This window comes from Anolis sagrei, chromosome 1 (assembly GCF_037176765.1).
Source record: "Anolis sagrei isolate rAnoSag1 chromosome 1, rAnoSag1.mat, whole genome shotgun sequence".
NCBI classification, from domain to species: domain Eukaryota; kingdom Metazoa; phylum Chordata; class Lepidosauria; order Squamata; family Dactyloidae; genus Anolis; species Anolis sagrei.
Window position 1 is genome coordinate 104,981,720 of NC_090021.1, and position 12,908 is coordinate 104,994,627.

Here is a 12,908-nt window from a genome sequence, read left to right on the forward strand (position 1 = left end):
GTATAATAAAGGAAGCACACCTGAGATCCACACATAGACAACAATGCAGGCCTTGGAACAGCAAAACTTGAATGAGGCCCCATGGACAGGCTCAGTCCATGACTTGATACAGGAGGATGAATACAGCCCATCTCAGGATTAAGTGTTGTATTTATTTCATGGAACTATAGCCAAATCCATAGTGTTTTCACGGTGAGTCATCTATCTGTTTTCCATAATTATGGTTAAAATTGAAAGACTGCATTGAATAATACTCCATTGTGTACTTGTCAAATTTATGAATCTGATGTCTTTATAATTGTTTCTGTTATTTTTGTCAACATTTACATCTTTATTCTGAGTTGTAATAATTTACACAAGCCTAGGTTGCTGATGTAACTCTTAACTGTGACAATTTTTTAAAACTTTGGGTACTGGTTTCATGGGTACAGGGCTCGTACCATATATCCTGATTTACTTCCAATACATTTCAAAATCCATAAAAAGTTTGCAATATCTCAGTAAACTGTAACACTGTTTTAAAATAATTTAACATTTCTTATAGTGTTTTTTTGTGTGTGTCAGGAGTGACTTGAAAAATTGCAAGTCACTTCTGATGTGGGAGAATGGGCCATCTGCAAGGACATTGCTCAGGGGATGCCCGGATGTTTGATATTTTACCATCCTTGTGGTTTCTCTCATGTCCCCACATGGCGAGCTGGAGCTGACAGAGGTAGCTCAACCCGCTCTCCCCAGATTCGAACTGCTGACCTGTCAGTCAGCAATCCTGCCAGCACAAGAGTTTAACCCATCGCACCAACCATTCTTATAGTTGAATGCTGCCCTTAAAATTATTTTCTCTTTTCCATTTTTGTTGTATCCAGAACACTTAGAACCATCCCAATTCTTTTGTGTTTTCTTTTCCCCATGTCATATTTTCACTCATTTATTTCATAAGATAATGCCAACCAATATTTATCTTGTCCAACATACAGCTCTCCAGATATTTTCCTGTTCTTGTTTGCTTTCAAGTCATTTCAAATTTATGGTGACATTAATGTAGACTTATCACAGGGCTTTCTTGGCACTGCCAAAGTGAGACCCTAGTGGCCTGAATCTAGTTGGTAGCCCAAGTGTGAATAAGTCTATTGAATCAATGGAATGTATCTAGTATGTTGATTTCCCATTCAGCAATTGATTCAATGAGTTTACTCTAGCTAGGACCAAGAAAGTGGATGGAGGCTACTGAGTGAACAACTTATGACAAGCCTCAAAACATGAGCTCCCCACAATCATTCAAAGTAAGCATATTAAAAACGAAACAATCCCAGCTGCACATCACTGGAGCCTCCTCAAAATTCATGCCAAGCTCCATATATTTATATTTCATGGACATAGGCCTATAATTCTGACAGAAAGAGAGGCACATTGGCACCCTCCTTAATAATATATATATATATGGTATTACAATGTTAAAACACCTTTCGTGCAAATAGACTTATTTTAAGTGCTTGCTGTCTTCAGAAGTCACACTATTTTATGTAAATAATACTTGATTGCTGTTGTTTTTCTGATTTATAGAGATCCTAAAATTACCTTACCTTAGGGTTTTCTTGGCAAGACATGCCTTCACTTTCCTCTGAGACTGGAAGAATATAACTTGCCCAAGGTCACCAAGTAGGTTTCCATTGCTGCCCAGAAATTCAGACACTAGTCTCTGGTGTTGTAGCCCAACATGCAAACCATTACACTATTCTGGCTCTTATAAATAATACTGCTGAGTCTGAATTTACCCTTACAATCAGCAGAAATATGTTTTCATGTGCCACCCCTAAGGCCCTTCTCCTGTCTTAGGATTTGAAGATAAATTCTTAACACATGTTGTCCATAAAGTAGAAGTGTGATTTTTCTCTCTCTCATTCTGGTCTATTCACTGTTCTGTTTCCTCAGTTCTCCTGTACATGTGGAATACCTTCGACAAAAACCATGCTGCTGGAAGGTATATATGGTGAGTCAGAAACCAATAGCCTAGAAGAATATGCAAGAGGCCAGATCGTGACTGAAGAAGACAAGCAAGACAAGATGGTAGTCCATTTGGCCATGAATAATGAGTCTCATTCATCAAGAAAGAAAGGGCTGAAGGGTCACGTTAGCCTGCGCATCATGCAGAACACACATGCCATTGACAAATACTCCAGATTAATATTTCCAGGAACTTATATATTTTTTAACCTAATTTACTGGTCTGTCTTTTGCTGAAGAAGACTTCAACACAGAAGATATTAAAGGATCATACTGTGCATTTTGCTATTATTTTGAATCTAAGATAGAGCACAATTATCCTGGTGCAAATTTAGGACATAGTTTTCTAACAGCCACTTATTTATTGTTTATTTATTTACAATTTATTAACCACTTTGAGTCCCCCCAGGGGTGAGAAAGGCGGTATATAAATACTGTAAATAAATAAACATTTCTGCCCCGCCTTTCTCAAACTCGGAAGAGACTCAAGGCGGCTTCACAAAACTATTGGAAGACCATTCACTTGTGCCAGTCAGTGTCTGTTTCTTTTCCCATCGCGTTATTATCTAATGGGAGTCTTTTCTTTCATTCTTGAAAACAGGTTGAGTTTTGGTGTCAGACAATGTATGCTACTCTGGTCATAGGCCCCCAGTATTGATAGATTCACATTTATAAGTCAAGCAGAGTCTACTATGTAAACTCTGCAGAGAAAGTAGTACAGAAGAGTCTCGCTTATCCAACATAAACGGGTCAGCAGAACACTGAATAAGCGAAAATGTTGGATAATATGGAGGGATTAAGGAAAACTTATTAAACATCAAATTATGTTATGATTTTACAAATTAAGCACCAAAGCATCATGTTTTGCAACAAACTGACCTAAAAAGGAGTTCTATAGATGCTAACATTATGTAGTAATTACTGTATTTACAAATTTAGCACCAAAACATTGCAATGTATTGAAACAGTTGTGGATCCGGGCCGGAGGCAGACTACGTTGGATAATACAGAATGTTGGATGAGTAAAGGTTGGATAAGCAAGACTCTACTGTATGTTGAAATCAGGAGAAGGTGCTATATTTTATGAAGAAATGTGCAGATTTGGAATATATTGTATGGGGTATGTCATCCATCGTTGAGTTTGCTTTGTAAGAAGCAGTCATCGTAAGCAAACTACAAAAGGTGATCTGCCTGACTAGGAAATCTTCTGAAGATAATAAGAAGAATCTTGAAAAACTAGGTCCCACCTACACTGCCATATAATCCACATTCAAATTAACTACATCAAATTGGATTATGTGTCAGCGTAGACTCATATAATCCAATTCAGGAAATGGATTATATGGCAATGTAGATCCAGCCTCAGGGTGTTGTTGTTGTTTTGAGGAAAAGCAAGCTGCTGAATAAAACACCTTTTGCAACTTCATGGTTAAAATAATGAGAGTTCAGTCAGTAAAAATCAGTAGAATATTTCTGACCAAAGATGGGAAAGTAGAGCTATTTAATCTATTGCGTCCCTATCGCACAACATTGTGAAAGGGGAATCATGTAGATCTCAGGAGGGGAAAAAGTGTTAAGTACAGTATAGAAGAAACCCACCACTAGAGTGGTGTATTTGGTTTTTTTGGATGAGCCTTGTAAAAAAAAAAACTTTCCTACATTAGCAGTGTGTCTTTGGGGTTGCCACAGGCACCTATCATTTTTGTGTGCTACATCAGAAGATCCTCCTTACTTATTCCTATCTTGCAAACTTTTGCTTGCTGCAATACCCGAAGGATTCTGGTGGTAGTAGTAATCCAGAGGAATAATGTTTCCAACTTCTAGCTTGAGAAGCGATTTATCCCAAGAACTACAATGAAATACTCTATGATTGTTAACTCTTCCACTAATATCAAGTGACAAATATTAGGAACTCTCTGCCTTGGAGTGTGGTGGAAGCTCCTTCTTTGGAGGCTTTTAATTAGAAGTTGGATGACCATCTGTCAGGCGTGATTTGATTGTGCTTTTCCCGTATGGCACGAGGTTCGACTAGATGGTCCATGCAGTCTCTACCAACTCTATCATTCCATGATTTTAAGATAGCACAACGTTATACCAAGAACACAATTTTTCTTTCTTCTCTCACTCCAAATCTCTGTGAATTGGAGGGAGATAATTGGTTATCAGTATTTAAAGTCATCTTGACTTTCCTATGCTCAGGAACAAATTGAAGGTTAAATATTTTAAGTTCTTAGGAAATCAGATGTTGTCATTTCTGAGCTATGGCTGGCCTTTTGTATTATTTCTTCCAATAATAATTTAAGACAAAATGTAAAACGTTTCTGAAAGTCCAAAATTATGAGGCAGCGCTCCTCTTTTTTCCTTATTTATTTAACCAGAATATGAAGAGCAACAGGACAATGAGTCTGAAATTTAGAAGAACTAAGTATGGTGCCTTAAACCCTACAGACTTCCTGTGACAAATCTTGGTGAATGTTATTTCTCTTTGTCAGGTGCATGAAGTGTCACCTTCAGGCGCACACATGCACAATGCACATATGCAGAGAAAGACAAATGTAGTCAATGGGTAGTCATATGAGGAATATAACCTTATTGTTGTATCTGAGTGTGGGCTATGGACTTCGATAATTGTATTTCTATAGTGTAGAAATAAGAATACCCTAAATTAGTGGTGCCGAACCTATGGCACACATATCAGAAGGGGTACACAGCACCCTCACTCCTGGTATGGGAGCCCACCGCTTGCTCGCTTGCTCCCCTTCTCATCCTCCCCCCCCCCACTTGCTTACCTGCCCCACACTCGCCTGCCCCTGATCACTCCCCATATTGCCTTTTTTGAATATACTGTATATAATCTTGTGTAAATAGGTATAATTATACACACATAAGTCCATTTCTATAAATCAAAGTAAAGGTAAAGTTTTCCCCTGACATTAAGCCTAGTCGTGTCCGACTCTGGGGAGTGGCGCTCATCTCCATTTCTAAGCTGAAGAGTTGGTGTTGTCCATAGACACTTCCAAGGTCATATGGCCAGCATGACTGCATGGAGCACTGTTACCTTCTCGTCGAAGTGGTACCTATTGCATCTTTTCAAACTGCTGGGTTGGCAGAAGCTGGGGCTAACAGCGGGAGCTCATCCCACCCCTGGATTGGAATCACCAACCTTTTGGTCTGCAAGTTCAGCAGCTCAGCGCATTAACCCACTGCGCCACCAGGGGGGGGGGCATTTCTATATATAAGTTATTTTATAAATCTGCTTTCAACTGAGAGAGCAAGATGGACGGTGATGTGTTACCATGGCTTTCAGGATGTCACTGAAACTCTCTGTGCCTTAGTTTCTCCATCTGTAAAATGGTAATCAACCAACCTACCTCACTGGGATATTGCAAGATTTATTTGACTACAGAATGTTTGGATTTCTTTGGATTCTTGGGTGTGAGGTCCTGTGTCAATGCAGGCAGTTTTTTAAAAATAAAAAGTAGTGAATACACTGTTGTATGAACTCAGAAGTCCATTGCTCAATAACTCAATGTTAATTGTAAAATCTTATTGCTGAAACTAGAGTAATGCATAAGCAGGAGTCATTCAGGAATGGCCGAGATAATGTAACAATAGTCAGCAGTGTCCATGGGCTTGCTTCAGAGCTAAATGTTGTTTATGATAGAATGCTGTTGTAATAGGACAGTGTCTCCTGCTGTGTAAATAAACATCTTGGCTTCAAATTGCAATGTATATTTGCTGAATCTATTGCATGACTTGTTTAGTGGCAGAAAACATAGCATTCAGACACAACATTTCATAGAATCGTAGTTAGAAGAGACCACGAGGGCCATCCAGTCCTCTGTGCCATGGACACAACTTCCCAATCAAATGCAACTCAATGAATCCTGTTCTGAAGAACTTAGCCCCTTATTAAATAATTTGCATGTGTGCATGTACAGAATAAGCTATTTTGAAAGGATATCCAGCAACTGGAATGGTGCATTGCGAGTGGGTGTCGGAGGGGTAAAGCTCAGGGGGTGTTTTTAGTTACAGTAGGGTTGTGCTTATCCAACATAAATGGGCTGGCAGAATATTGGATAATCAAAAATGTTGGATAATAAGGAGGCATTAAGGTAAGGCCTATTAAACGTCAAATTATGTGATGATTTTGCAAATTAAGCACCAAAACATCATGTTTTACAACAAATTGACAGAAAAAGCAGTTCAATACATGGTAAAGTTATGTAGTAATTACTGTATTTACGAATTTAGCACCAAAACTTTGCAATGTATTGAAACAGTTGTGGATCCAGGCAGGAGGTAAACTACATTGGATAATACAGAACGTTGGATGAGCGAGACTCTACTGTATTTAAATAATTTTATTGAACTCAGGCACAAATTAGTCTGAGAATATATTTGCACTCTCTGATTCCATTATTGGCTCAATAGGAGATCCAAATAAAAGTAAAATTGATCACAATTTTCATGTATTTGCAGTTCATTTGCTCAACTGTTTATCAACCAGTTCTCACATGCAAAGCAACTGGGCATTGTAGAAGTCGTATTCAAAAAAGTAACTTTTATCAGCTCTTCTAATACATGACAGATCCAAGTTGACTTAACCGTGGAGTCCAACATGATCTAAAGGCAAATCATTTTCACCTCTTTTTCAAGTATTACTAAGTCCAGTTTGGCAAGGGCAGTATCCTCCCGTATGAACCTGCCCATGTTTTGAGATCACGGGCAGGTTCATACTCCTCCACCAACATCACAGCTACTTCTGGTGAGGACATGGGAGAGGGATTTCTTGGTGAGTGTTTTAAGCTCTGGAATTCCCCAGATTTGTTAAACTAACACCCTACACTATCCCATTGTGTATGATGAGACTTCAACATCCAGGGGTTTTGGTATCCATAGTATGTCTTGGAACCAAACCCCAGAAGATATCAAAGGCTGACCATACTAATATCTTTAATTTTGTATTTTGCTAATTTTTATCTATGATTTTTGTCTTGAGTATCAAATTGGGGGGAAAGTAGGATATAAACAATGTCCAAAAACCTCTATGACAGTTACGAATGTATAACCTAGAATATGCACTCATGACTGTTACATATTCATAATCTCCTCATAGCCCCTATTGATTGCAATGGCTGCTTCCCAGTTAGTAGGGTCAGAGATGTACTGTGTAGCACTGTAACTATTGTTGTAGTTGTGGGCCTTCAAGTTGTTTCTGGCTTATAGCGACCCTATCACTGCTTTTCTTGGGCTAACTTTCTCAGAGTCACCCAGAGGTTTCATGACTGAGAGGAGATGCAAACCCTGGTCACCAAAGCTGTAGTCCAATATTTAAATCACTACACTGAAATAGGCCAAAGAGCTAGGTGATGTTTGAGAACAAGGATACATGTCGACTCCCACAGTCCCAGTTCCCAAACTAACAGGGAAAAATTATTCACATGGGATTTGCAAAATACAGCTTGAATTATGCATCCATAAATCCCATACAGGATTCGTGTCAATCATCATAATCCAAATCTTAGTCATATACTGAGCTATTTCAATAGAAGGATGGTAAAGATGAACAAGGTAAGAAAAGTATCAATTTATTTTCATTCTCAGGCCACTTCCACACAGCTGAATAAAACCCCACAATATCTGCTTTGAACTGGGTTATATGGCAGTGTGGACTCAGATATTGTGGGATTTTCTACCTTGATATTCTGGGTTATATGGCTGTGTGGGAGAGCCCTTCGTTTCCTTTTGGGGCTACCTGGTGATAGTCACAAAAGGGGCTGTAGGATATCCATTTGTGCCTACTGAGCTTCATGCCGCAGACAATTGCTTCTTTCCCTGTCTTTAAACATGATATCCTATCCTCATTCTCAGGAGCAGGAGGGATTATAATGTCATCCTATTAAATTAATTTCGTCTGATCCAGTATTCATAAATTCCCTTAAACATTTCATAAATATATACGGTACTTGTCATCTTTATCATCTCATCTCTGCCCGTTCTAAGATCCACGTATCTCCCACTTAGCCATAGATTAAATGTTATGACGGGTTGATATTTTGTGATCAAAATCGTTTCATCCAAAGTAGCACTGTTTGTGGAATGGTGAATATAATAAATTACTAAAAACATCAAAATATCTCCCAGCAACAGCTTTATTATTAGCTACAGAGAAGCCATTGATGTTTTATACAGAGATATGGTCTAAACAAATTGCTTAAAGGTATGCTGTTTGGAATAGACTTCATCCATATACATAAGACACTTTGTAATTACAATTAAAACATAAAATTAATGCAATTAAAACATACACACAAACACATCACCCACAAGTCAGGGTAGGTAAAGGTCGGTAAAATAGTGGATGAGGCTCAAAATGACTTTTGATGATATGATTCAATTTTTTCTCCAAACTGTAAAATGTCATACTTACATCTATGACAGGAGGAGATTTATTAGTTTCTTCCTCTTACACCTGATATGGAGAATGGATGATTTTTTACATACTGTCAGTCACAAAGATTCAGTCAAATCCAACCATAAGAATATGCACTACTGACCACTTTCATTGAGTGTATCTATTCTGTTCCTTGCCTTAACATTATGGTGGCACAACTGCATTTGGAGAAGCTTAAGCGGCCAGGGATGAGGCTAATTTGCTGCTGGAGAAATTAATAAATATCAGTGAAATACCCCAGTAAACATAGTTAGACATTGAGTTGTACCACCAATGACCGAATCAAAGTTTGTTTTCCTTTTTCTCACTTGTTTATCTCCATACTCTCAGCATCTTTTTCAGTTAAGGAATTGGAGAAAAAAGTCAGGGGCAAGTCATAGTTTGTTTGCAAGAGCAGGATTAGACCCAACAAGCCAACATTCAATAAACCAAATTCTAGTTTACATTGTTATTTGTAAATCAATGGTTCCCAACCAGTGGTCTGCAAGAACGAAAACATGGTCCGTAGCCTCACCATTACTATACTGTTGCCTCGAAACCATGCGGCAACAAGAGCGACTGGTCTCGCGAAATCCTCTTATCGTGCCAAGGCAACAGGGATGTCAGGAGGGGAGAGGATAATTACCCACGAAAGATTACTACTTCCACATCAGCTCTAAATTATTAAATATGGTTTTCTGTGTGTGAACAGATAACAACTACTGGTTGACATATGTTCTGTATCTGAAACTAGAGCTGATGTGGTCTATCCAATGCAATTTTCTGAATCAGCACCCCAAATAACCAAACTGAATATGAAGTTGACCAAAACTGAATTGTAACCCTTTTGGTACTAATGTTGGAGAGTGGTCCCTGGTCAAGTGGTCCCTGATTTAAAAAAAAGGTTGGGAACCGCTGTTGTTAATCCAGCTATTATGCAATACTACACAAACAGGAGGTTCTATACAAAGTGGAGGTGCTGAAAAACAACAATCAGCACTGGAAATGTGTTAAAAGTGAGAAAGGCAAGATGCCATACGTCTGTAATGTTTACTCCAAGTAGATGTGCTCAAAGTCATGTTTTGTTTCCATACTAACTAGAAAGGCAGTCTGACACTTCCTAAAAGGAAAGTATTGATGTGCCTTTGTTTTTTTGTTGATGCCACAGGGCAAGACTAGATTCGATTAGATAAACTGGGGAAGATGCCTCCATCATGGTATCCAGATTAAATAGGTGGAAAGGAAAAAAATACTTTTTGAGTAGAGATACTTTTTTATTATAGCTTAATCTATGCAAAATCTTCTAGATGTGTTGAACTACAATCCCAATATTGGTTCTATTGATCAAGACTTATGGCATCAATTGTCTGGCAATCTCAGATAGCTGAACAGTATTGAATGCTAATAAATGCATATAAACACACATACACATTTTACAAGTGACAAAAAGGGGGGCGGGGTTGACAGCAGCAAAAAGGCAATATTGGCATTACTTTCTGAGAATATTCTGAGCCAAATGTCCAAAACCATTTGTCTATGTCAGTTGAGGATGTAGGCACCAGACTGGGGCAGATAAACATTGAGACACAGAGAGATAAGGAAAGAACATGAAGGTCTGTGCGGGAGCCTGTGTCTCCGCATAATTGTAAAACGCACACTTACAAAATGGTGTCTAAATGAAAGTGTTTGAAAATCTGTGGGTTTGTGTTCCTGTATTTCACGCTTTGTTTGATATATAAATTAAATATGCCGAATTGCTATGTTCAGCTTGGGCCTCGTGTTAATAAACGGTCATTACCAGCTGACAGGTGGTTAGAACAGATTAATTCCTAATGAAGACAAAAACTCTTTATGTAATGTAATGCTTTTGGCGATGGCTCAAGAGTCACAATCATCCACTTACAGCAAATGTTAAAATCTGGCTTTGTTTCACAGAGGAAAATTGCCCTAAAATATCTGCCCAGGTGTAAGGTTTCTGTCCAACCATCCCACACTATTTATTTGTCATGTCAGGGTAACCAGTCAATTGTATTACATTTCTAACAGAACAAAACAAACAAACAGACAGACAAAACACAAAATTTGCAAGTTTGTTAGTTGATTAAATGCCCTTTGACCAGTATCTGGCCACTTGGAGTGCTTCTGGTGTTGCTGCAAGAAGGTCCTGCATTGTGCATGTGGCAGGGCTCAGGGTGCATTGCAGCAGGTGGTCAGTGGCTTGCTCTTCTCCACACTCGCATATCGTGGATTCCACTTTGTAGCCCCATTTCTGAAGGTTGGCTCTGCATCTCGTGGTGCCAGTGCGCAGTCTGTTCAGCGCCTTCCAAGTCGCCCAGTCTTCTACACAGAAGACGCCCAGGGGGAGTCTCTCATTTGGTATCAGCCACTGGTTGAGGTTCTGGGTTTGAGCCTGCCACTTTTGGACTCTCACTTGCTGGGATGTTCCAGCGAGTGTCTCTGTAGATCTTAGAAAACTATTGTTCCCACACTGAACAATATAAATTATCCAGTAGCAATGATAGGGTACTAAAAGAGAAGCATTGCCGGTTTGACTAGAGTGCTTAGGAGTAATCAGATGTTGACCAAGGGATGTACATTTTTATTCTTAAATGAAGCACATTGAAAGCATGTCTTAAAATTAATAATATAATAATAACTTTATTTTTATACCTCGCCTCTATCTCCCCGAAAGGACTCGGGCGGCTTGCATAGGGACGGGCCCGAAATAAACATGGTTAAAATATACACTTGTATATAGAACACAACACTAAACAGAACAAAACAATAACATTGTATATAAAAGCAACCATCAAAACAACAACCAATGAACCTGCAATAATAAACAGTTCCTGGGCACGTGTGAGCAGACTGGTGCAACTCAATTGTGAGGATAGGACTGGTGGGTAAAGTGGGTAAGTCAAGTGGTAACATTAAGGACAATGGGCAGTATAAGATTTGATTACTGGATGTATTTGGAGGGAACTGACCTTCCTTTCTGGGAGTGGTAATTCACCCACAAACAAAGAAACTGTGACCTCCACCTGGACCAAACTTAGTACACAGAACTCCCACGACTAACTTAACCTATTGGAGGGGGTTTGAGGGGACTAACTCACCATAGTGGAAGTTGTTGTTTACCCTACAGCCAGAGAGCACACTGAATCCCACTGATGATGCATCTAGAGCAAACTTGCCCAACATAACAAACTCTAAGTACTGATGGAGTTTTTCGGAGTTAACCTGGTATGATGTGAGTTGTAGTTCACACACAAACTTTTCCATTTTGTACAATTAAAAACTGATTTTTTTTCAAATAACCCTGGTACCCAAGTTAGTATTTAATAAGTGGAATCCAACACAAATTTTGGATATTAATCAGTAATATTTTAAAACTTACAAGGAAAAAAATATAATAGAGATGATATTTTATTGACACTGCTAACAATGGTTTGGGTTACGTCAAAGTTCTCATATTCTCACTGCTCCCCCCCCCCCACAAACATCCAAGGATGGTGATAATAATAATCATAATAATAATATGTCTTACCTGCTTCTCCTCACAGCTTGAGGTAGGTTACAACATTGCTAAAACAAATAAACAAAACAAATAATCATTTTTTAAAACTCTGCATATTTATTTATTTATTTAATAGTATTTATATTCCGTCCTTCTTACCCCAAAGAGGACTTAGGCAAATAACAATGCACACATACATGGCAAACATTCAATGCCATTTTTAGACATACAAGACATACAGACAGATAGAAGTCATTCAGCAGTTTTTTCCAACATCGGATACTGGAGGTTGCTCAATTCTGGTCAAGGGGGGAGCTGTCACTTCATTCACTATGACACTGAGCCTTTTTGATCATAGTATTTCCTCCTTGCTCTTTGATCTCCAGCATTTTTATGGTGTCATAAATTAACCTCTCCAGTTTAGAGGGTCCCTAATTTCTCTACTCACAGCACAGCTGTTTTTGAACTGCTTAGGTGAACAGTAAGCTGGGCTATTAACAATCGGAAGCTCAACCCCGACTCAGGCTTTGAACTTGCAACCTTCCTGTCGCTAGTGATTTATTGCTGCTAGTGATTAACTAGCTGTGCTACAGAATACACATATTAAAACATATTTCCATAAAATACATATTAAAATCCACAAAACAAAAGTTAGACATAGAGTGGAAGTTTGAAATTTGTCGTTACAACTATCTGAATACGGAGCAATGTTTTGTGTTTAATAGCTTGGTTAAGGAAAAAAACATAAGAAAAAATAGTTGAAAATATACGACTGTTAACCTGTTGATTTGTAATTGTCACTATATATTTATGGTTTTAGAGCATAGGGCATTCATTTAAAAGGACGGTCATTTCTGCAGCAGGACAAACATTAGGACCAGCATCAATGTCTAGTTCTGTCACCATTTAAAAGAGCCACTGCAAAAGCAAACTATCACATGTTAGCTAGCTGAT

The 12,908-nt window shown here is 38.6% G+C and overlaps 1 protein-coding gene across 2 annotated transcripts in view; it reads left to right on the plus strand.

The window, feature by feature from the left end:
- The window catches only part of GABRR2 (gamma-aminobutyric acid type A receptor subunit rho2), a 40,756-nt gene extending 35,033 nt beyond the window's left edge, over positions 1–5,723 (plus strand). For both annotated transcript variants that reach the window (XM_060753021.2, XM_060753022.2), the window contains one exon: positions 1,930–5,723. In XM_060753021.2, coding sequence (XP_060609004.2) covers positions 1,930–2,238 — 309 coding nt within the window. In that variant the 3' untranslated portion in view covers positions 2,239–5,723. The remainder of the gene's footprint in view (positions 1–1,929) is intronic.
- The last annotated feature ends 7,185 nt before the right edge of the window (positions 5,724–12,908 follow it).